The sequence below is a fragment of the Microchirus variegatus genome (genome assembly GCF_963457635.1).
Source record: "Microchirus variegatus genome assembly, chromosome: 3".
In the NCBI taxonomy this organism is placed as follows: domain Eukaryota; kingdom Metazoa; phylum Chordata; class Actinopteri; order Pleuronectiformes; family Soleidae; genus Microchirus; species Microchirus variegatus.
In genome coordinates this window covers 37,726,543-37,748,383 of record NC_139804.1, presented here as the reverse complement: position 1 = coordinate 37,748,383, position 21,841 = coordinate 37,726,543, and the positions used below count along the sequence as shown (strand labels likewise).

Sequence of the window (21,841 nt, the reverse complement as noted above, 5' to 3'; positions counted from 1 at the left end):
TATATGTATATAAGCATTTGTGTATATATAAATATATATAAATACATACATATATAAATATATATGTATGTATATATATATATATATATATATATATACATATATATACGTATTTCCTCCTGTACTTTTATGTCTGCTTGTGTGTTGTGAGTCTATAATGTAACAGCGCAGGCTACTTTGAATACATGCTTAGTGATACCAGGTAGAAACAGATGATCACAGCGACCTCCGCTGGACACAAGTGGAAGTGAACGCATGTGAGGATGAGACGTTTTATTGTGACTGTGATGTCGTGGAAAAGTCCTCAGGCATTTATGAAGACCCAGATCTTATCTTAACTATTAATAATCAGGATTATTTCATTTAATTATTATTTAATTAAATATAACAGTGAGCTCGTATTTGTTCTGTTTGCTAAGTAACTAAACTCTAAACCTTTTCCTTTTTGATGGCCTGTTTTCCCTGAAATGAATATGAAGATTATACATTGTTTTTATATAAACACATTGAACACAGAACATTGTTCTACACATTATGGATTTTATTTGACCAATTATTTGCATCATTTGTTATTGTTCAAAATTGAGCTAAAAACATCCACCCGACCTCACAAAGACATCAATACAAGAACACACACACACACACACACACACACACACACACACACACACACACACACACACACACACAGATTAGTTAAACCGTCCTCTTCCTCCTCAGCAGCAGATTATCTCCTGATGACCTTATGACCTGCTCAAGGGTCAAGACAGGAGGTGTCGTCTTCCAGTGACGCGTAACTGGGTCAAGTCAGTCGAGTCAAAGTTCAGTAGATTAATATAATACTGCTGGTTTAATCAATGTTTACAGTCGTGCATGTGTGTGTGTGTGTTGTAGGAAAACAGAGTTAAATAGTATATTAGTATGACTCATTTTAAAAACGTGCAAACTACGTTAAAGTAAAAAAAGTAGCTTGTTTACAATGTACTCAGAGTAAAAGTTACTGAGTTACTTTTTAAACTTTTTTTGTGCAAAAAGGACAAGAGGACACACATCGCACATGAGTTGTTTTGAATTAAAGGTGAAGTAAGTAGTTTATAGTGCCATCTAGAGGAGAGGCTGAAATGTACAACAAAGAACTGCTCCTCTGCTCACCCCCTCCCTTCCCTGAGCGCTACGGTGTCCTCAGAGGGTCAAATGTCGTCCTCGTCGTCTTTCTCCGTGTCAGCAGATGAGGTTCGTGAGGCGAGGGAGAGGGCGGAGCTACCGTGGCCGTAGCTGACGAAGCGGAGAGAGTGGAGGCGGGACTTCTTCTACAAGTAAAGAGACGCTTGATTTGTTCTCTCACGTTTGTCCTTACAGGCTCCAGTAGAAACATGGCGTCTCTCTGCTAACAGTGGCTATGCAACCGCGGCCTGCGACCATGTTATTTTACATGACTTTTTGAAACACTACGAAAATGAAACAAAAACTATTATACAGCGACTAGACAATGCAGGAGCACATAATATGTATAAAAAAGTGGATTTTGGGTCAAATAAACCCATAAATACTACACAGTGTCCCTTTAAAGGCAAAACCTTTACAAGTTAAAGCGCTGACAAAATAAAACATGTAAAGACGTAATGTATCAGTCAACATGGGTCAAAGGTCACGTTCACCTGCCCTCATTAGCATTGCCACTCGGCAAACTGAGAAGTTACTCATGCTGTTGCAGGGAGTCGACGAATCTTTGTCACCAGAGCGTTGAACAAACGCCTAAACATAAGTTTCCATTTTTTGTCCTTTTTAATGAACATTGAGACAACAACTCAATCATGTTATTTTAAATATGTTTTATACTGTTCACATTTCAAATTTAAAGGTGCCATATGTAAGAATGTGGCCAAAAACAGTTACTACATTCAAATTCAAAATACTGAGGTCTTTTAGGTTTCGTTTTCTGACACAACTGGCAACCCGTGGTTGCTCGGCAGCCGAGACTCTACTGACTGCAATGATCGGTAGACGGCGGTAGGTGACGCCACATGACGCCAAAACATGATTTCAAAACACAAACATGATTTGCAGTCTGCAAAATATTTTTTTGGATGCAAATATTTTGTCTGTACTGTTGTTGTTGGTGAGTTCAGTTTGTTATATGAACATTATTCCTGAGTCTCTGTGACATATTAGGAGGATTTTATGATTTATTACATAATGCACCTTTAACACAAAATCTGTTGTTAATGTACAACTACAGTGGTTTTAAAGAAATAAAAAAATCTTTACATGCAGTAAATTGTAAATAACTGCCAGATATTTAAAGTTATTCTGGAAAAATGGCCAAAACGCACTTAGTCACGGGACATTTTCTGGTCCTTTTATGGTTAAAAAGTCTAGACGGACATTTTGATGCTTAGGTGCTAAAGGTTTAAGACTAACCTGATAATGTTATAGCTTCCCAATGTATATAGATCATAACAATGCCAGGAAATGATTACATTACCAGGTTCTACATGGCCGATGACTCAGCATGTCTTTGTTTTCCCTGGCGTCTCTAAACATGTTGTACCTGTGAGTTTGCATGTAGAGGTTCTCAGTGCCTCATGCTGAGCTGAACCAATCAACTCATCCACTTCCTTCAAAGAGGATTACTGCTCCTCCCTCTGCTGAGCTTAGTTACCTGAAATTAGGATCAGGGTAAGGAAACGTCCTGCCTGAGTCTGCAGCAGACGCTCACTCTGCTGTAAATGGAGCTGGATGTGTTGATTTACCCAGACGAGCTGAGGCTCGTTTCTCCAGAGGATCTGAGGGAGTGGGAGCTGGAGACAGCGAGTCAGGTGTCTATTCCCTGCTCACTGAGACTCTTTGTGGCTCTTTACCCGTACAACCCTGCAGCCATGTCCCCTAACCCTGAGACGGCTGCGGAGGAGCTTCCCTTTGTACCAGGACAGATTATCAAGGTAAGATCCATGTGATTGAGTACTGAATTATATATTCTACTCAAGTAAAAGTACCACTATTTTTATACATTTTTCCTTAAGTACAAGTAAATGTACTGGCCTAAAAATGTACTCAAGTTAAAGTAAAAATCTACTGTGAACGTATAATGTATTTGTCAGCATGGGTCAAAGGTCACATTCAGCATTCATTCACCTGTCCTCATCATTCACCTGTCCTCATCATTCACCTGTCCTCATCATCATTCACCTGTCCTCATCATTCACCTGTCCTCATCATTCACCTGTCCTCATCATCATTCACCTGTCCTCATCATTATTCACCTGTCCTCATCATTCACCTGTCCTCATCATCATTCACCTGTCCTCATCATTATTCACCTGTCCTCCTGTCCTCATCATTCCTTCACCTGTCCTCATCATTATTCACCTGTCCTCCTGTCCTCATCATTCCTTCACCTGTCCTCATCATTCACCTGTCCTCCTCATCATTCATTCACCTGTCCTCCTCATCATTCATTCACCTGTCCTCATCATTATTCACCTGTCCTCCTGTCCTCATCATTCATTCACCTGTCCTCCTCATCATTCATTCACCTGTCCTCATCATTATTCACCTGTCCTCCTGTCCTCATCATTCATTCACCTGTCCTCATCATTCACCTGTCCTCATCATCATTCACCTGTCCTCATCATTATTCACCTGTCCTCATCATTCACCTGTCCTCCTGTCCTCATCATCATTCACCTGTCCTCATCATTATTCACCTGCCCTCCTGTCCTCATCATCATTCACCTGTCCTCCTGTCCTCATCATTCATTCACCTGTCCTCATCATTATTCACCTGTCCTCCTGTCCTCATCATTCCTTCACCTGTCCTCCTCATCATTCATTCACCTGTCCTCCTCATCATTCATTCACCTGTCCTCCTCATCATTCATTCACCTGTCCTCATCATTATTCACCTGTCCTCCTGTCCTCATCATTCATTCACCTGTCCTCATCATTCACCTGTCCTCATCATCATTCACCTGTCCTCATCATTCATTCACCTGTCCTCATCATTATTCACCTGTCCTCCTGTCCTCATCATTCATTCACCTGTCCTCCTGTCCTCATCATTCATTCACCTGTCCTCATCATTAATTCACCTGTCCTCATCATCATTCACCTGTCCTCCTGTCCTCATCATTCATTCACCTGTCCTCCTGTCCTCATCATTCCTTCACCTGTCCTCCTCATCATTCATTCACCTGTCCTCCTCATCATTCATTCACCTGTCCTCCTCATCATTCATTCACCTGTCCTCATCATTATTCACCTGTCCTCCTGTCCTCATCATTCATTCACCTGTCCTCATCATTCACCTGTCCTCATCATCATTCACCTTTCCTCATCATTCACCTGTCCTCATCATTATTCACCTGTCCTCCTGTCCTCATCATTCATTCACCTGTCCTCCTGTCCTCATCATCATTCACCTCCCCTCCTCATCATTCATTTCACCTGTCCTCATCATTCACCTTTCCTCATCATTCACCTTTCCTCATCATTCACCTGTCCTCATCATTAATTCACTGGTTAATTCTGGTGCGTGATTTTTTAAAAATGTATTTTTATTTTATTTTATTTAGGCCAACATTTTGTTTTACTCACTAACTGATGTGATTTTACTAGTGAAGTACAGTACTTCTAATATAATATACTTAAATAAAAGTAAAACTACAAACTGCCGTGACGTTGTTTTATACGCGACACAAACTAGTGAAGGTCAAAGCAGTTGTTTTCGGTGATTTTATGGCTGAAGAATTGTCAAAAAGTTTCTTCCTGCAGCTTTTTAAGGCCTCGTCAGACCATTGTGTACATCATTGTGTACATCATTGTGTACATCAGGGAGCTTGTTTGTGTAAAACTGTCTCAATGGTAGATATTTTGTGCAAATACCACATTTTTCCACACTTTTCAGGTGTTTGGAGACAAAGATTCCGACGGTTTCTATCACGGCGAGTCCGGTGGCCTCTCTGGTTACGTGCCAAGCAACATGGTCACCGAGATCCCGGTGGACGATGAGCATGTGAAGCGTCTACTCATGCAGCAGGGATTCCTCCCTGTGGACAACACAGGTATGACAGCTCCTGTAACACACTGATAGAGCAACAGCTCTTATTCTCTTTTTGAAAAAATATTGTAAAAATGTTGGTGTTTTTCCCCTCTACTTGCCTTCTTTAGGTCCTTTAATATTTATATATTATATGTATATATATATACATATTATACAGAGTTTTTGTGCCCTGAAAAGTTAAATTCTACATTGTCCACTGACCCGATTTGTGTGTTTCTGCTGCAGGTTTTTCTTTCTCTCCAGATCTCAGCGATGTGTCCAGCATCTCTGACGATCTGGTTGTTCAACGAATGATCGCATTATTTGATTATGATCCGTGGGAAAGTTCACCCAACGTGGACAGTGACGTAAGCACTGAAATCATACATGACCCAGTATTAGCTGTTTCTACCGATTCGGTTTTATAGACCCTCAGATTTGCCCAAAAAATTTAAGCGATAAAAATTGGATAAGTAATTATTATCAGACAAGATAAATGATCAGTCCTCATCAGTCATATCAAACATTAATTCATTATTTGTCACAATGAATCAAAAATAGTGATTTGAATGGATTTCAATGAGGACATTTTTGTCGATAGGTGTGTAAGTGTGAGTATTTTTGTTAATGTTTTTTTTGTTTGTTGTTAAATTGAGAACACAAAATTAATGTTTTAACAATATGCATGAAAAAGGGATAAAACATTATAGAAATTAAAAGCCAAAGATGTGTCCAGGTGTGTTTAAAGGTGACTTTGACGTTTCCTCTGCACAGGCTGAGCTCGGCTTTCGTTCAGGAGACATCATTTATGTGCTGGGTGACATGGATGAAGATGGATTTTACCATGTGAGTCGCATCATTTTACAGTTACAATAAAGTCATTGGTGAAGTTTTGTGCACATCAGCTTTACTTTCATGTACATTTCAGGGGGATGTGCACGGACGACGAGGCTTGGTTCCTTCAAATTTCCTGCAGCTGCTGCCGTGGGATTAAAACACCAGGTTCTACAAAAAAGCCAAGTCCCCCCCACACACACACACAGAAATCAGGTCATGATTTATTTTATTTTTTATTTTTTAAATGGCAGAATTATTTATTTATCATGATAACATGCTATGACTTTGTTACATTACACATGTAGTCCAATTCATCAACAAGATATTCTTGCAATCTTTGTATAATTTATGTATTGCAATGTTTTTGAGAATATTTAATTTTTATTTAAGTGGGATAATGATTTTCTTTTAATGATCTGTTATCCAAATCTAATTATTGTATAAAAAAAAAAAAGATTATAGTCTGTTTTATATCACAGCAGTCAATATTATAGATTTCATTTATTTAAACATTATTATAGCTAAAAATCGAGCTGATGACGATCAAATGTCAGTCATACACACATACAGTATCATACAATCCTCGTCTGATTCCTCTATTGTGATGTACAAATCATTTAGTAAGAAAATCTTAAATAATTGTTAAATTTACGTGATCGTAACAATTATCAGTAACATGATATTATTCCGTAAAATAGACAATATAGTCAAACAATCCTTTTATAATTGATTTATTGCAATTTTTTGTCTTTAATCTGTTTCAATTACAAAAGATAAAAACCATTTAGAATTAAATTAACCCAAAACTATGACAATTTAGTTAAAATTGCCTTTAAGTAAAAGCTCACAATGACCCAACAACTGGAATTTAATTTTTATATACGATGTATATAACAGTTTTGTACAAAATGCTATAACTGAACCCAATTATCAGTAATAGAGCTGATCATTTATTATTGATAATATAAAATTGTGTGCCACAAAGTGAAAACACACAAAAAAGTCATGCAAACCCTCATATAATTCATTTATTGATTGTTGTTTGTTTGTTTATTACAAAAATTACAACTTATCGAGAGAGAAAATCAAGAAAATGACCAGTGTTTTAAAAACATATCCCTCAAATTCACCATTGACAGTACAAATATTACTCTTATACACATAAACATACATATTTCTAAAATGAAATATAACTACAATTCACCACAGACTTATTTGTTTGCATGGATACAAAAATATCCAACATCTCAAATTGCAAAAATCCTAATTTTATACACACTTTATATCTTTAATGTTTATATGTATATCAATCATCACCTGATGGAGAGTATTTTAGCCTTAATGATATACTGTATACATATAGTATGTCCCTGTTTGCCTTACACCCTCTGTATATATGTTCTATAATCTGCAGTTGGCGGGAAATATTTTTGAGTTTTGATGAAATTTTAGGTAAAAAAAAAAAAAAAGGTATGATGTAAAAACATGTAAAGCAGAACTTGAAAATACAGCTTACCTGTGAATTTAATGTAAATAGATATTTTTATAATAATAATAATAATCATTACACAGAGAGAAATAAATGCAGCAGTTGATAAAAGTCGTTGGTCGTCGGTCTCTTCTTTGACTCTCCCTCTGCAGCCAACAGTACACTCATCCATAAAGTAGGAAACACTACACTGTGTACTGACGTTTAGTAGTGCTTTCTACTTTATGGGTGACAATACTGTACATCAGGAGTTCTCGGTCGCTCCACTGCAAACGCCGAAGTCGCGCTGGTTCCAAAAACGTCACAGTTAAATACCAAAAAATGAACAAATCAACTTACTCACATTAACACATTTTTATCAAGTCAAACAGGAAACAGTCGACAATCAGTTATGAGGACATTTTAGGGTAAAATTTACATTTAACTGCATTTTAAAGTGCATTTTACAGTGGATAAAATACAGTTTATTATTATTATTATTATTATTAATATTATTATTGTTGCTGTTATTTTAAAAGCAGAGGTTGTCAGATTTGACGGTCGTCTTACCAGCGTCTTCGAGTCCACATGAGAAAGAGAACCCAGAAGTGAACGTGATCTTTTTATTCACCCCCCATCTGAGCCACGTGGTTTACACAGGAAACACACACACACACACACACACACACACACACACACACACACACACACACACACACACACACACACACACACACACACACACGTAAGGAAGTGAACACATGCACGTGTCGGATTTTTTTTTTTTTTAAAACAAGATTGTCTATTGGAAAATTATTATTTTTCGTGAACTTGTAATGTTCATACACAAGTGATTTACAGATATCTAAAATAATATCACAGAAATAATTAATATAATAGAAACGTTTTTTTTTAAGTATAATTAATAACAAACAATAAAAGCTGAGCAGACAAAAACAGTATCTGCTGCAGGTGGTTCATTCTCCGTCTGTGTTTTATCAATAGTGAAAAACCACAACACCCTAAAATGACTTGTTCACTCATGTGTATAAAACAAATAAAACTAAGTAAAGTGTTATTCCCCTTTTTTTTTACCAACACCTGAATGTTTTTACTCTATACAAAGATACATTACACTGCATTAGTAAATAAAATAAGCCTAATTAATATTGGCAATGAAAAAAAAAATTCAAAAATATATTTAAAATGATCACTAACTTTGTCATTATAAGATATTACAGCTTTTACTTTATGCTTTAATTACCAGTAGCCTGATAGAACAGTGTGTTTACTACGATAGTGTGTATTAAATGTGTGAAATACAGACGTTAGAATCCACTGTCACAGACTGGTGTGTGTGTGTGTGTGCAAATATAAGAAATTCTGTATTATAACACCTTAAAGTTGGCTCATGAACTAGCGGAAGAATGAGTTTAAGTAAACATTTCTTAATAGCGGGATTTATTTGCTTGTTTTAAGTAAAAATGTCATATATTTTGGTCAATTGTGTCTATTTTTTTGTGTATTTCTAGTCATGTTTGAAAATGGCTGCAGATTAGCAAACTAAATTGGCAGATTATCTTTCTTAAAAAAAAAAGGAAACTTAAATCAGTTGGGTTATTTGTAGCTGAGCTGTTTTTTTTTGCAGTGAATTAGGACAATAATCAAGGACAATAGACCAAGTGAATGACGTAGCTTAGCTCCCACCATAGCATGACTTCGAAAATGTCCTCATAATGTAATAATGTCCTCATAATGTCAAATGTCCTCATAATGTCAAATGTCCTCATAATGGTGGTTTGGAACCACATTTTTGTCCTCCCTGCAAAATAAATACATGCACACACACACACACACACACACACACACACACACACACACACACACACACACACACACACACACACACACACACACACACACACACACACACACATTCTCATGCAGCATTCATACTAAGGACATAATATAGACATAATGCATTCTCTATAGCCCCTATAAACCCTAACCCATAAAATATACTTTTTGTGTTATTTGATCGTCAGACAGAGGATCTGAGAGACATGTTTCATTCCCACAACAACAGAGGAAGTTGGGATTTGAATAAATATAAAATAAAACTGACAAAAAGTTGACATCTAAATGTCAAAAGCCCTAGACTGCACTTCACTGTCTTTCTACCAATTACAACGTAAAATATCTGAAAAAACAAAACCCTGGTCAAATTTAACTCTGTAATAGAAAGTGTTTTAACTTTACTCTTTATTTGAGCAAGTGGACAAAATTCTTATCTTATCTTAAGCTCAAAACCAGGACTTAACCCCCTTAAAAACAAAAAAAACTTTAAAGTTGTGAGGACCAGACAAATTGTCATCACTCCCTATAGTTTAAACGTGTTTTTGTCCTCCGCTGCACTGTTGATGCCGAGCATGAGCTCATACCTTTTAAGGTCATACAGTCAAGTTGTGAAGAGGAAACGCCTGCTTTTACAACGTCAAACAATACTGATCGACAACAATCATTTGTTAAAAATTTAAAATGTGAATCAACAAAATACACTGACGTTGCAACTTAAAGATTAAAGTGTAACGTAAAAGACTGAGGTAGAGGAGCTTCACGTGTTCTCATTCAAGAGTCAATAATCCGCAGTATTATACAGACAGGAAGTGCATATTCATATCATATTTGTATTTCTGAGAACTCGCTCACGCCTGCACATCTCTGCAGAGGTGTGTGGGGGGGGGGGGGGGGGGTGTGTGAGGCCTCGTCTTCTCTTCTCCTGTAGTGAAGCAAAGTGTGCAACGAGCTTGCAACAACAGAAACTTTGCAAATAGAGAAAGAAGAGGGGGGGGGGGGGGGGGTTGTGTCTGCTGTTGTCACGACAACGTAAACCTCAGAGTCACACCAAGAAGACAGAAGAGGAAGTGGGGGATGGGACCGGCACACACACACACACTGAGAAGAGATGTCCTGAATAAGAAGACACAGTAATGACATTCATTATTGTGTAAATAAAGGAATTTGAACATTAACATTTAGGGTGAATTCCAATTCCTTGCTTAATCCTCAATCTTAACCCTCAATCTCAAAAATGTTCTCCCTCTAGTCCAAGTTCTGTCCGGATTCTCAGAAAAATTAAGTTGAGGGTCAAGTTTAAGGGCTTTATCGCCCTCAATATTGAGGTTTTCCGAGACCACCCTTGGGAGCAAGGGCTACCCAGAATGCTTTGCGTGTTTTGACATAACAAAGATGGCGCCAAAAGCAGCGAAACGAGTACGCTACAAATGAAGTATTTTCTTTGTTAAAGCGGAACTAGACCGGAAGTTCCAATTAACGCTGTTTTTTAGTGTGTATCTGCGTCATTACCTTGTTTATGAAGCCCTGAAGGTTCTAAACAAACAGTTCAGTCACTGCTGAGAACGCTTTGTTTATTGTAATCTCGGGGCTCAACGAGATCTCTGAAAATCCCGTAATAGTTACGTAAACAGCGTTTCTCCTGAACAGCAGATCCTCCTGCTCCGGGCACTAGTCCGGGCACATCCGGTTGCGTACATTGAACCGCAGAAGAAGAATAACGTCCGTTGTGGAGGTGTTTCACGAGCGACAGTGTCTTCTGACTCTGGGTCTGACTCCGGGTCAAAGGTCGTCAAAGGGACTGAGGCGGGGAGTCGTGAAGAAGCTATTTTTAAACACTGTTAAAACAATGTTTTGATAATGAGGAGCAGTGCATCCACCGTTCCAGAGGGGGGCGCTGTGCTTCTGAGAACGGATGTGCTGGATAGTACTGGCCAATCACAAGACTCTGTCTTCTGGGGGTGAAAGTTCACTCTGAAATCTCGCTGCAGAAAAACAGCGTCAGAAAAGAGGATTTCTATCGGCTCGTTTACAGCAACTAGGAGGTTTTTGACCATAAAAACAAGTTAATGTATGTAAGTAGACCTCCATAACTAACATATATGTGCAACAGGACCACTCTATGTGACCTTTAATAGAGATATAAAAATGATGAAAACCATTGTATTATCTTAGTTTAGGCCCATATTATGGATTACTGACGTCATTGTTGCGTAACATTTATTTTTATTTGACCATCTTTTGTCAATAGTCGGCCGGTGTGGTTTACTTTTCAATAAGTCGTGGTGTGTGGTAACTGTCAGCTGAATATTTGTATGAGTATCATCTTATAACTAACTGACAACCTAATAACTTGACTGACAAACGGATCAGAATAAATAATCCTGACGTAAATGTGTTCTTCTTCTTCTTCTTCTTTTTTGAAGTTGACAGACTGGACGCAGCTATCGCGTTATTCTGCCCCCTACAGTCTGAAGACGTATCTGCATTTAAAGGGTGTCCCATTTCTAAGTGACAAAATAACCCTCAACACTTGGTTTTGAGGGTTAGTTAAGATTAAGGGTTAAGATTGAGGGTTAAGATAGGAATTGGAATTGGCCCTAAGTCTTGATAAAAGGGTCAGACACCGCTGACAAATCTCTCTGCAATATCTTGGGGGTTTTCTTCTGTTTTTCAAAAATGTTTGTAGAACGTACAAGCGCGTACAATTCTCTGACTACATCACCTTCTTCGTTGCTCTGATTGTAGCGCTATGCTATCGCGTGCAGAGGGTATTTGAAAGTCAACTGTTTGTTTGAGCGCTGCCAAGTGCTTGTGCCCAGACCAAACATCTTGATGTAGGTTTGTCTGGTTTGAAACGCGAGCCTGACTGAGGGCTTTACTGTAGCAAACGGAACTGTAGCATGATGGAAACGATGCTAATGAGAAGCCAGCATGATACTGTAATGGACGTAGCCACATGAGCTTGGGAGAACTTTTGAAAATGTCACTGAGATTTTGTGTTTCCATTAGGAATAGTACCAAAATAACCAGCCACAACCATTCCATTCTTTCGCACCCTTCCCTTGTGGCTACCAGTGTTAAACGGTACGGTACGGTCAGGGTGATTTTGTGCGTTGTCGTGCTACGTGGCCATCGGGCACGAACCACACCCTGCCCACCAAGAAAAGGCACTGTTCCCAGTGGAAACTCAAGCCTGAGCCTGAGCTTTACCATTCCATTCCAAACCGAACCGTATCTTGATGGAAGTCCGCCAATAGCCCAAAACTTGAGAGGAGACCGTGTGACCGTTTCACGAGTTCTCTGAGCCTGAACTTATCTGAGTTGTAACGAAACAGAGCGGAAATGTGGTCTGTGGTCGGACGAGTCCAAGTGTCACTGGTTTGGGGGGAAAATGGACACCAGAGACTCTACGTGACAATCCAGCATAGAAATATATGGAACATCGTGAAGAGGAGAATCAGGAAACATCAACGATTCCCAAATATTGAAAAAGAGTAATGGAAAGACACAGGGTTGTCACTGCTGTGTGTCCCAACTTTTTTGAGTTAATGTTTAACAAACAAAATTTAATTTTTTTACATCTATATTTGTCCAGAGCTGGTGGATCAGTGGCAGTGTAAGTCGTCTTTCAACTGGAGGGTTGTGGCTTTGATTCCTGGCTCCACAAGTCTTCATGTCAACGAAGACGCCATGTTGCTCCTGACAGCTGTGGTGGTGGAGCTCGTGAACAGGTACGAAAGGAGAATGTTCTGCTCTTATTATTCCTGAGTCATTGGCAAAAACTGAAGTTAAATACGGGTTTAAGTGAATTGGAAGCTGAGTGCGTACATGTGAGTGAAGCTCTGCAGTGTGACAGCACATCCTGCAGATTATCTCAGCACCGATGCTGGACCTGCATCTATTCCTGGGCAACATGGGATTAAATCCAAAGTGTTCTTAAAGTGACATAGATGGCGCTGCTGTTGTGCCATAAACAAGAGCGGCGACTAATGACACGAGTAGGTTTTAGCCTCTCAAGTCACTGCTTAGGACTGACTCAAATAGGTTTTACCCACTGAAAGAGAAGAATATGCAGCTGAGAATTCAAATATATATATATTTTCAAATAAATAATTAAATTTAACTTTAATTTATTGGTTTTTAAAGCTTTTTTTCTCCACTTTAAATTTTGTTTTCACCAATGTTGTACCACAACCCCCCTAATTCCTTTATTTATTATTTATGTGTCTCCCTGTATATTCAGTATAAGCTGAATTTTGATTCATATTAATTATAGATAAATTAATATAAGGGCTTTCCTTCATTTATTTTTTTAATGTTTTTCTATTCTTAATAATCTATTCTGGTTGTTGTTTGCGTGACGTTTTATGCGTTTGTTGCATGTATTAATATGTGCCTTTAAGTGTCGTACAAATACATGTTGACTGATTGATTTCCTTCAGGTTAATCACATTAGTTTTTTCTACCAAGCACAGAATATTATTCAGTTTTCTCTTTTCCGCAGACATTTATTTGTTTCAGTAGTATCATGCCCATTTGTGTCTTTGAGGTGAGCCACACAGGAAGAGAGGAAACTTCCCCCCGTGACTCAAATACATATCGAAATTTAAAAAAAGTCTCAGGACATCATACTTTTTTCATGAGACGTGGGAGAACAATGTTCAACTGCTGCCTTATTCAGTTCTGCTAAGTGCTGCCACACGGTGGATTTTTGTAGGTATGACTCACAAAAATCCAGGTATAATGGGGTTTTTTTTAGGGAAAAAATTCACAAAAAACTAACAGTTTTACATTTTAAAGTTGAATGTTTGATTTTATTAGAATCCTAGTATTTACATATGTACACAAACAGCTCTCCAAATGATCATTACAGTTAAAAAAAAAAAAAAAAAAGGGTGCAAGACAAAAGAGGAAACACTTTAGAACCACATGCAAATGTAACCTGATAACATATCAAAGTAAGTCACAGTACAAAGATAAGAGCCATCGCCTACTGTAAATTATACTGGCTCATCCACTTTTATAACCGGAAATAAAAGTGATTGTGCAGAAAGTAAAATGTCTAAGATCATTAGGGTTAAGGTTAGTACATATCTACATTTGAAATATACACTTTCATTTTTGATACACCATAAAAAACAAAATCAGGCTGACATTTTGCCTTCAATAGTCACAAACTCATCACAAATTAATATTTTATTGATCATTTCTATTTCTTACTAAAACTGTATGTTTCTACAAACTGTGATTCAACCTCTTTTAAAGAAACAAACCCTTTATTCAAATGTCCTTAATAATAATCAAGTTGATTAAAAAGGTGGTTTCTACTCAACTTCCATCCTTTGAGTGTCATAATAATCTCTTATTACATTTTATAACAGACCCCACAGGTAATGATGTGTCACCTGCAACCCAGATGACCTGTGGTGCACCACAAGGGTCAATTTTAGGACCAGTTTTATTTTCATTTGCATTAAAAGTCTTGAAACTTTACACGGAGGTTAGGTCTGACGAAAACGCAATATTGGCATAGTGCCCAAAAACGTATGTTGCTCAAGGGCTCTGAAGCGCCCTCTAAGGTGAAAACAGAGGCAAATTTGAGTTCCACCGAATTTACCGAAACTTGGTGGAAAGATGTAATAGCCCAAGACAAACAAAAAAGTCGATCACAACCATGGCCTCAACCCAACAGGAAGTCGGCAATTTAGGTAATTATATATATAAATAGAATAGAATAGAATGCCTTTATTGTCATTATACAAGTTGTACAATGAGATTTACTTGACTTCACCTTGAAAGTGCATACAGCTAACAACGAAAAACAATAACAACAACAACAACAACAACCAGAGTATGGGTCAAAAGGACATTAAAAAGAAAAAGAAAAAGTGACCCTAGTTAACGTGAGGTGGGTTTTCAGTTTCAGCGTATTTCAGCAAAATATCTATAGTTATAAAAATAGTTATAAAAAACAATTTTTACTAGAAACATCAAAGGCAAAACGTTGTCAATAGGTTTTGCGGTTTCAAAAGGGCATGGCCACGGCAACCATTTGCGTTTTGGTGACTTTCGACCATTCGAAACAGGAAGTTCCACATAACTTTGGCCGATTGCCTCGAAACTTTAGTCGTGACACAAGAGTCCAACCCTGGACACATCTAGGAATTTTACCCAATAATGAATAAAAGTGAAGATTGTTGAGTAAGGGAGACAGTGAGGTCAGGGAACTGCTACACTCCCCGACTTGCGTTGGGGACTCGAGGGCCCTTTCATAACTGTGCACAGTCCTAGTTTGTTATTGTTATTCTTGTTCTCATTACAACAGTGTCTATAGGCATACAATAATTGACTTTTAAATACACAGTTTGTTACATCAGTGTGCCGGACACGAGCACAGCCAAGAAGAGTAACACGGCGCTAACTGGAGCAACATGGCCACTGGAGTAAAACACCTGCCTGCCATTCAACGGCTGCACTGGTCTGAAGGTGTCGACCATTTGCTTTCCGTCGGAAAACTCAAGCTGGGAAAATGCAGCGAGCTGAAACAAAGATGAAATGAAAAGTGTCATGTCAAGTTATGATTTTTTGATAATTTTGTAAATGTTGTGACGCAGTGATGAGAGCAGTGACCGTATTTTAAACAGAAGTCACGTAGCATTTATTTTCACCATCAACCAAAGTATTGTTGCACAAAAACAATACGTTTCCCACAGTGGAGTCTGGACGCTGGCAAATACATGACGTCATTCGGACAATCTCAACACTGACGCAAATATCACATCTGTGCATTGACGTTGTATGTTGTTGTGGAAATTTCTCTGCTGCTCGTGAAGAATGAAATAGAGAAATTCTGCTGGCCGACAAGGTTTTATTTTTGTTGCAAGGAAAAGGTCAATCTTCACAGGAATGATCCTTGCTGGAGAAAAGACCCAGAGCAAAGTGAACACTCCACATTTATGCCTGAGCAGCTCCCACTTCGCATTCCTCCAATAGACAAAGACTCTAGCTTCAGACGGTGCTTTCACAACTCTTTGTCTACTGTAGGCATCGGGGAGCTGGCCCCCTGCTGGTGTTGCGGGATACACAATATACAATACACTATACACAACGGACCTGGTATTCTGTACTGGGTGGGTATCGGTGTTGGGCAAATGTAGCTCTGAGACAGAGAAGTTTAATTTTACCATTACAATGTAAAGTTATAAAGAGCGGTGTGAGGACAGCTCTAAGAGGGAAGTGTGTGTAACTGAGAGGACGCGACAGTATATTTAAAGAGTTAAGCCCAATTTATACTTCTGCGTAAAGTGCTCTGCGTCGACGCAGACGACGCAGAGCCTGTCGAAGAGTCTCTGCGTCGTCTCTGACTGCATGAAATATTTTTTGAGTGTCCGTCACTCTGTCAAGGGACAACGGAGACGGCAAGAGCTGTGATTGGTCCTCAGGACAGGCCGAGATAACGCTGCTCTGTGCCGGCTCACAGTGAGCACCGAGCGTCCACAGAGGCGGAGCTGATCACCGCCGATATGTCGCTGCCAAACTATAAATACGTCATATCTTAACACACACAGCACATGTTTAGACTCTAAATGGACAATTTCTCGCCTCAAATTATCTTAAAACTGCGTTCCGTGACACAGAAAAGTGAGAAACGGCCACTGTTTCAACAACAACAGTCTTTCTCTCTCTTTCTCTCTTGGACACCATTGTTCACTGTAGCCAGAAGCACAACAACCTTGCGCAGCGACCCCTACTGATCGGGCGGGAAATTGCACCGCGTATCCGTCACCACGACGCAGAAGTATAAAGGCTCGAGGCGTCTCCGTGGTGACGCAGACGGATAACGCATTACGCAGTCGGAGAAGTATAATGTGGCCTTTACCTGGTTCCTGCTGAGAGGAATTGTGTTTTCAAAGACACTCCAGACAACAGCCTCATCACAGTTTGGCGTAGTGAGTGAACCGTCGTAGCGGAAGTACTTAGTCATGTTTTCAGGCGGAGGAATGAACATGTTGAGAGAAATGCCCCTCACTGTGGTGCTGTTGGCTGTTTTCATGAAACATTAACAAGACACACAAATAACATAGGGTTAAGTTGACATCCTCATTGTTCTGATTGAATTATTGCCGGGATCTTAGCAAAAGTGTTTTATGACACAATGTTATCTGTAAAACTATTGCACTTTAGTCGAACGCAGGAACAACCTGTTCCGATCACATCAAAGCTGGAATAACAATGAAACAATGTTGTTTGACTTACTGGGTTGTACGGTGAAGTTCAGGGCGTTTATGATGGGATCAAATTTCTTATTTGAGGATCCTGACTCCTGAAAGGAAACAGTTTGTTACCATTTGTAAATAAATAAATGTCCTGATTGTTGATAATTTTTTTTTAATACCAACTATGTATGCTATATTATTATTGTTTGTTATTATTACTAGTTTTTAAGAACTTGCTTTTACACAAACATCAGATTTTTAAGTGGTCACACACATTTACACACCGATGTTTCCACATTGAATCCTTATCATTTACAATTATTTATTGATTTTGTCATATTTGTTGCAAGATAATAAAAAAATTGTCACCTGAAAGAAAAATCCAAGAACAGCCACACCTGCACGATCTTTCACAGCCTGAGATAATGAGCTGAGTTCTTCTTTTATGTGAACAATGTGCATCTGTTAAGTGGCAAAAATCATGTTAATGCACATTTCTGAGGATCATAAGCACTTCATGATTGATTTAATAAGTTGATGTTAGGGTAACGACATATAACCACAAACACTATATAATATATTTTTATTCCCATAGTTCACACCTCCATTGGGAATTGCTCTCCATCAATCAAATGTTCAGAACCTGAACCTCCGTCTTTGCCCCAGTGCAGGTGAAGTTGAACTGCCTTGTATGTTGTAGCCAAATGTCCACCACTGATCTTTAGACTGGAGGGTAAATCCAGCTGAACTAAAAGCAAACAAAACAATATTAAACCATAGATACACCTTCAAAAAAAAGTTCTGTTAACGCACCGGGAGCACCAAAATGTATTCATAACAATAACATTTTTACACATTTTGTATTTAACTTTATTTTATTTTAAATAAAAAAATCAGAATTCGAAAGCTTTTAACCCTCAAATTGTCCCTCAAAAGTTTTTGTCATGATAAATATGGATTTATTTTTTTTTTTTTTCGTAGGCGTGTTTAAAATAGACTAAAAATACATGAAAATAATTGAGAACACTGAAAAATGCACAACCTGGAATAGATTTTTAACAATATGCATGGAACAAATGATAAAATATTGTATTACAAAAATTGAAATGGACGAACCTTGGCAGAGATTTGCTGTCTGAGTGCTTTTTAAAAAAAAATGTTTGGGTAATTTTGGAGACTTTTTATCGCCTTTTGGTTCATTTTTCCATTATTGTGAGTTTCTTCTGGAAAATCATGATACTTTAATCCTCCCAACATCTGTCTGATCTTCCTAAATTCTTTATTCTACAGATGTTCAAACATTATTTCTCCCCCCTCCCCCTAAGTGTCTTCACACCCAAATTCACCTTTGGCAATTTAGAAGCACAATGATTTATTGTTTTTTTTATCCAATTTTATCCTTTTGTTATCTCAACTATAATAGAGCCATACCACTGTGACCGTTGTTAATGAGGAGGCCGTTAAAAGCCGTTTGATATCCGGTGAGTTGAACGGGACTGAGGCGTTCGTCCAGCAGAAGCTTCCTCGTAACGATGTTAATGGGAGACTGAGCTCCACCGTTGCATTGTTGAGAAACCACTCCCCACATGACCGGACCTTTGAAGGCAGGAGAGAATGTTGGAGAACAGTTAGTCTGCTTCTGCATAAACTGTTTTCTTGTTTTTCTTTAAATGCTCAGTGACTTGTCTCGATGGTTTTTACCTGTGCAGGTTTGGTTACATGTAAATTGAGACTGGTAGCACCAATCTAGGACAAACAGATGCAGATATTTAAAAAATAATAATAATTTAACATTTTAACAGACAAGATTGGACATTCTTTTTTTTTTTTTTTTTTTTAATTTAAAGCTCCAGTGTGTAACTACTGTCACCAACATCAGGATATATATGGTGGAAGGCTAAAAAATAAATCCAATTTTTAACAATACTAATTAATTTCAATTTCTTGGAGAACGTACCTGCCCCAGAGGCGATTTTCACGGAAGACGCCACCAAAAACAAAACAGTTGCAAGCTGCATTTTTAAATGTTCTTCACTTGTCCAAATGTCTCTGCACTGAGTCGACTATAGGATGATGGAAAACCGTGTTTAAGCGTCAGGGTTATAAGAACAGCTCCGCCCACAAAGCATGCTTCAGTGTTTTTTACGACTTATGATTAGTTTGACTACTGAAACATTGACAAACACTGATAACTGCACACTGATATTCTCATTGTCGCTTAAAGGGTTTGGCTTCACATAGTAGTAAAAGTAGTTTACATAAAATAATCATATAAATATGACAGGTGATGATAATCCATCTGGAGCTTCTGTTGGTGGTAACACAGAACAGAACTTACTTTACTTTAATATTCTGATTTTATACAAATTATTAGACTAAATTATAGACTTAAAAAAAAAAATCCACACTATATCTTTCACCACTTTTTGTAACTTGTAAATACAGTTACTTTCATTGAACAGTGCTTATAACCTCAATTGTTACTAACTCATTAAAAAGTACTTTTTTAGCGCTTACACTATAAAACCTGGTGAGTTAGTTCAACTCCATCTGTTTGAGGAAACCACTTTAACCTTTATTGTTTATTAATTAACTCAAACAGTTTAAGGTAAGTTAAAAAGTTACCTGAAACTCATTAACCAAATGTCTAACTTGCCCGTTATGGCTGTTTTGTTTTGTTTTAGTTAACTAACTTCATTCATTCATATTCATTTGGGACCATCAACCTGCTCATGGGACAAAAGCTGAACAATTAGTCTTAGGATATAAACTTAAATATTCCAGCTGTGTTTAACGTCTTCTCACTGTTCATTCTCTGTGTTGATTTAAATGTGTTTTTTTAAAAGTAAATGAAACTATTAACTGTTTTTGTAGTTTGTATTTTTCCTGTGTTCTGTAAATATTTTTTCAGTTTTTTATCCTTAGGAAGAAATAAGTAAGAATGCTGTTAGTAAGTAAGTATTTATCCTCATGTATTAAGTGCTGAAATGATTGATCACGTATCACCTTTCACCCTTTTACCTTTGACGCAAATTTGTTGTCATGACACATTCTGCATTTGACTGGTTTATGATGACTAATTACATCTAGTAGCAATATATTATTATTATAATAATAATAACATATTGAAATATTAGAAAAGCAAAATATAAATATTTTAAATCAGTGGTTCTTAAACGTTTTATATGAAGTACCAGCTGAGAAAATATTGATCTCTCTCAGTCACAACATTATCACAACACTTTCTAGAGCTGCTATCAGATAAATAGGCGCTATATATCTAGCTAGCTTTGTAGTTAGCTAGCAGTCAGACAGACAGACAGACATGAGAAAGATAGATATATATTAGTAGTTGATAATTGTGATTTTTAGGACCATCATTATATCAAAGTTGAATTTTATTTAATTCATTTCACAATGATACATATGCAAATCAGTGTTTTTGATGAGTTAATCTAAAGTGGTTAAAGTTTGACAGATTAAAGACTTCCCTTCGTGACAAAACAAGCACTTGTTCACGTTTGTAATCACTGACAGTAAAACGTGATTATTTCTGTATGAGCGTGTTTGTTTGACAGACCTTTTCTAATGAGACTTTGTCCATTTCCATGTTTGCTGATGAAGATTACGGGCAGATTACCTGCAGTAAAACAGGGGGCGTGTTTGGATCAAGGTTCTCAAGTATTTCAGGTGATTCTGTTTGGAAAGTCGTGGCCAACAGCATTTTTTACAGTTTTTTCCTGGCTATAATAAACATCACATTATCAGAACATGGCTGCAGTAATGAATAACTAAAATCTACTTAGAATTCAAAAATCTATTCATAGTTTCAAAATCTACTTATAGTTCCAAATTTGACTTATAGTTCCAAAAGCTACTTATAGTTCCAAATTTCATTTATGGTTCCAAAAAATACTTATGGTTCCAAATCTTACTTATCCTTCCTATAGAATTATAGGAACCCTGACCAATCACCATCAGAGACGGAGCGTGTGCCACCTTTGATTACTCCACCTACAGGTCCATTCTGGTGCAGCAGCATTGACATAAACTACCACTTATGTAAGGAAACCTCAAATTAAATTGGACTTAAATTGATTTCACTATAGTTAAAAAATAATAATAATAATAATAATTTAAAAACATGAATTTGAAATTTAGAAATGTTGAATTTGAAATAAAATAAAGGTGATATCAGACATGATGAAAATCAAAATATGTAATATTTGATGGACTGTTTTTAGATATTTTGTTGAACTGCACTGGTTACATTTCCACACTGTTTGATTATTCAGTTTCCACTAGAGGTCACTACAGGCACATTTTTCCAGGGAAGATCTCATGGTTCACACAGTGATGGAGCAAGCACATAAATAAAGAGGTACATGGGGGAAGTGTGCAGGCATTAGCCACTGTGATCAA

The 21,841-nt window shown here is 37.6% G+C and overlaps 1 protein-coding gene across 1 annotated transcript; it reads right to left on the bottom strand.

Annotated features, from left to right (window-relative positions):
- Positions 1–15,571: 15,571 nt before the first annotated feature.
- On the bottom strand, positions 15,572–21,461 carry ca4b (carbonic anhydrase IV b; the record flags this gene model as incomplete). Its single annotated transcript, XM_083887043.1, has 8 exons — positions 15,572–15,742; positions 17,083–17,246; positions 17,460–17,526; positions 17,789–17,881; positions 18,022–18,167; positions 18,851–19,015; positions 21,000–21,059; positions 21,395–21,461. 8 exons carry the CDS (start codon positions 21,459–21,461, stop codon positions 15,572–15,574), a joined length of 933 nt encoding a protein of 310 aa, XP_083743169.1.
- Between the last annotated feature and the right edge of the window lie 380 nt (positions 21,462–21,841).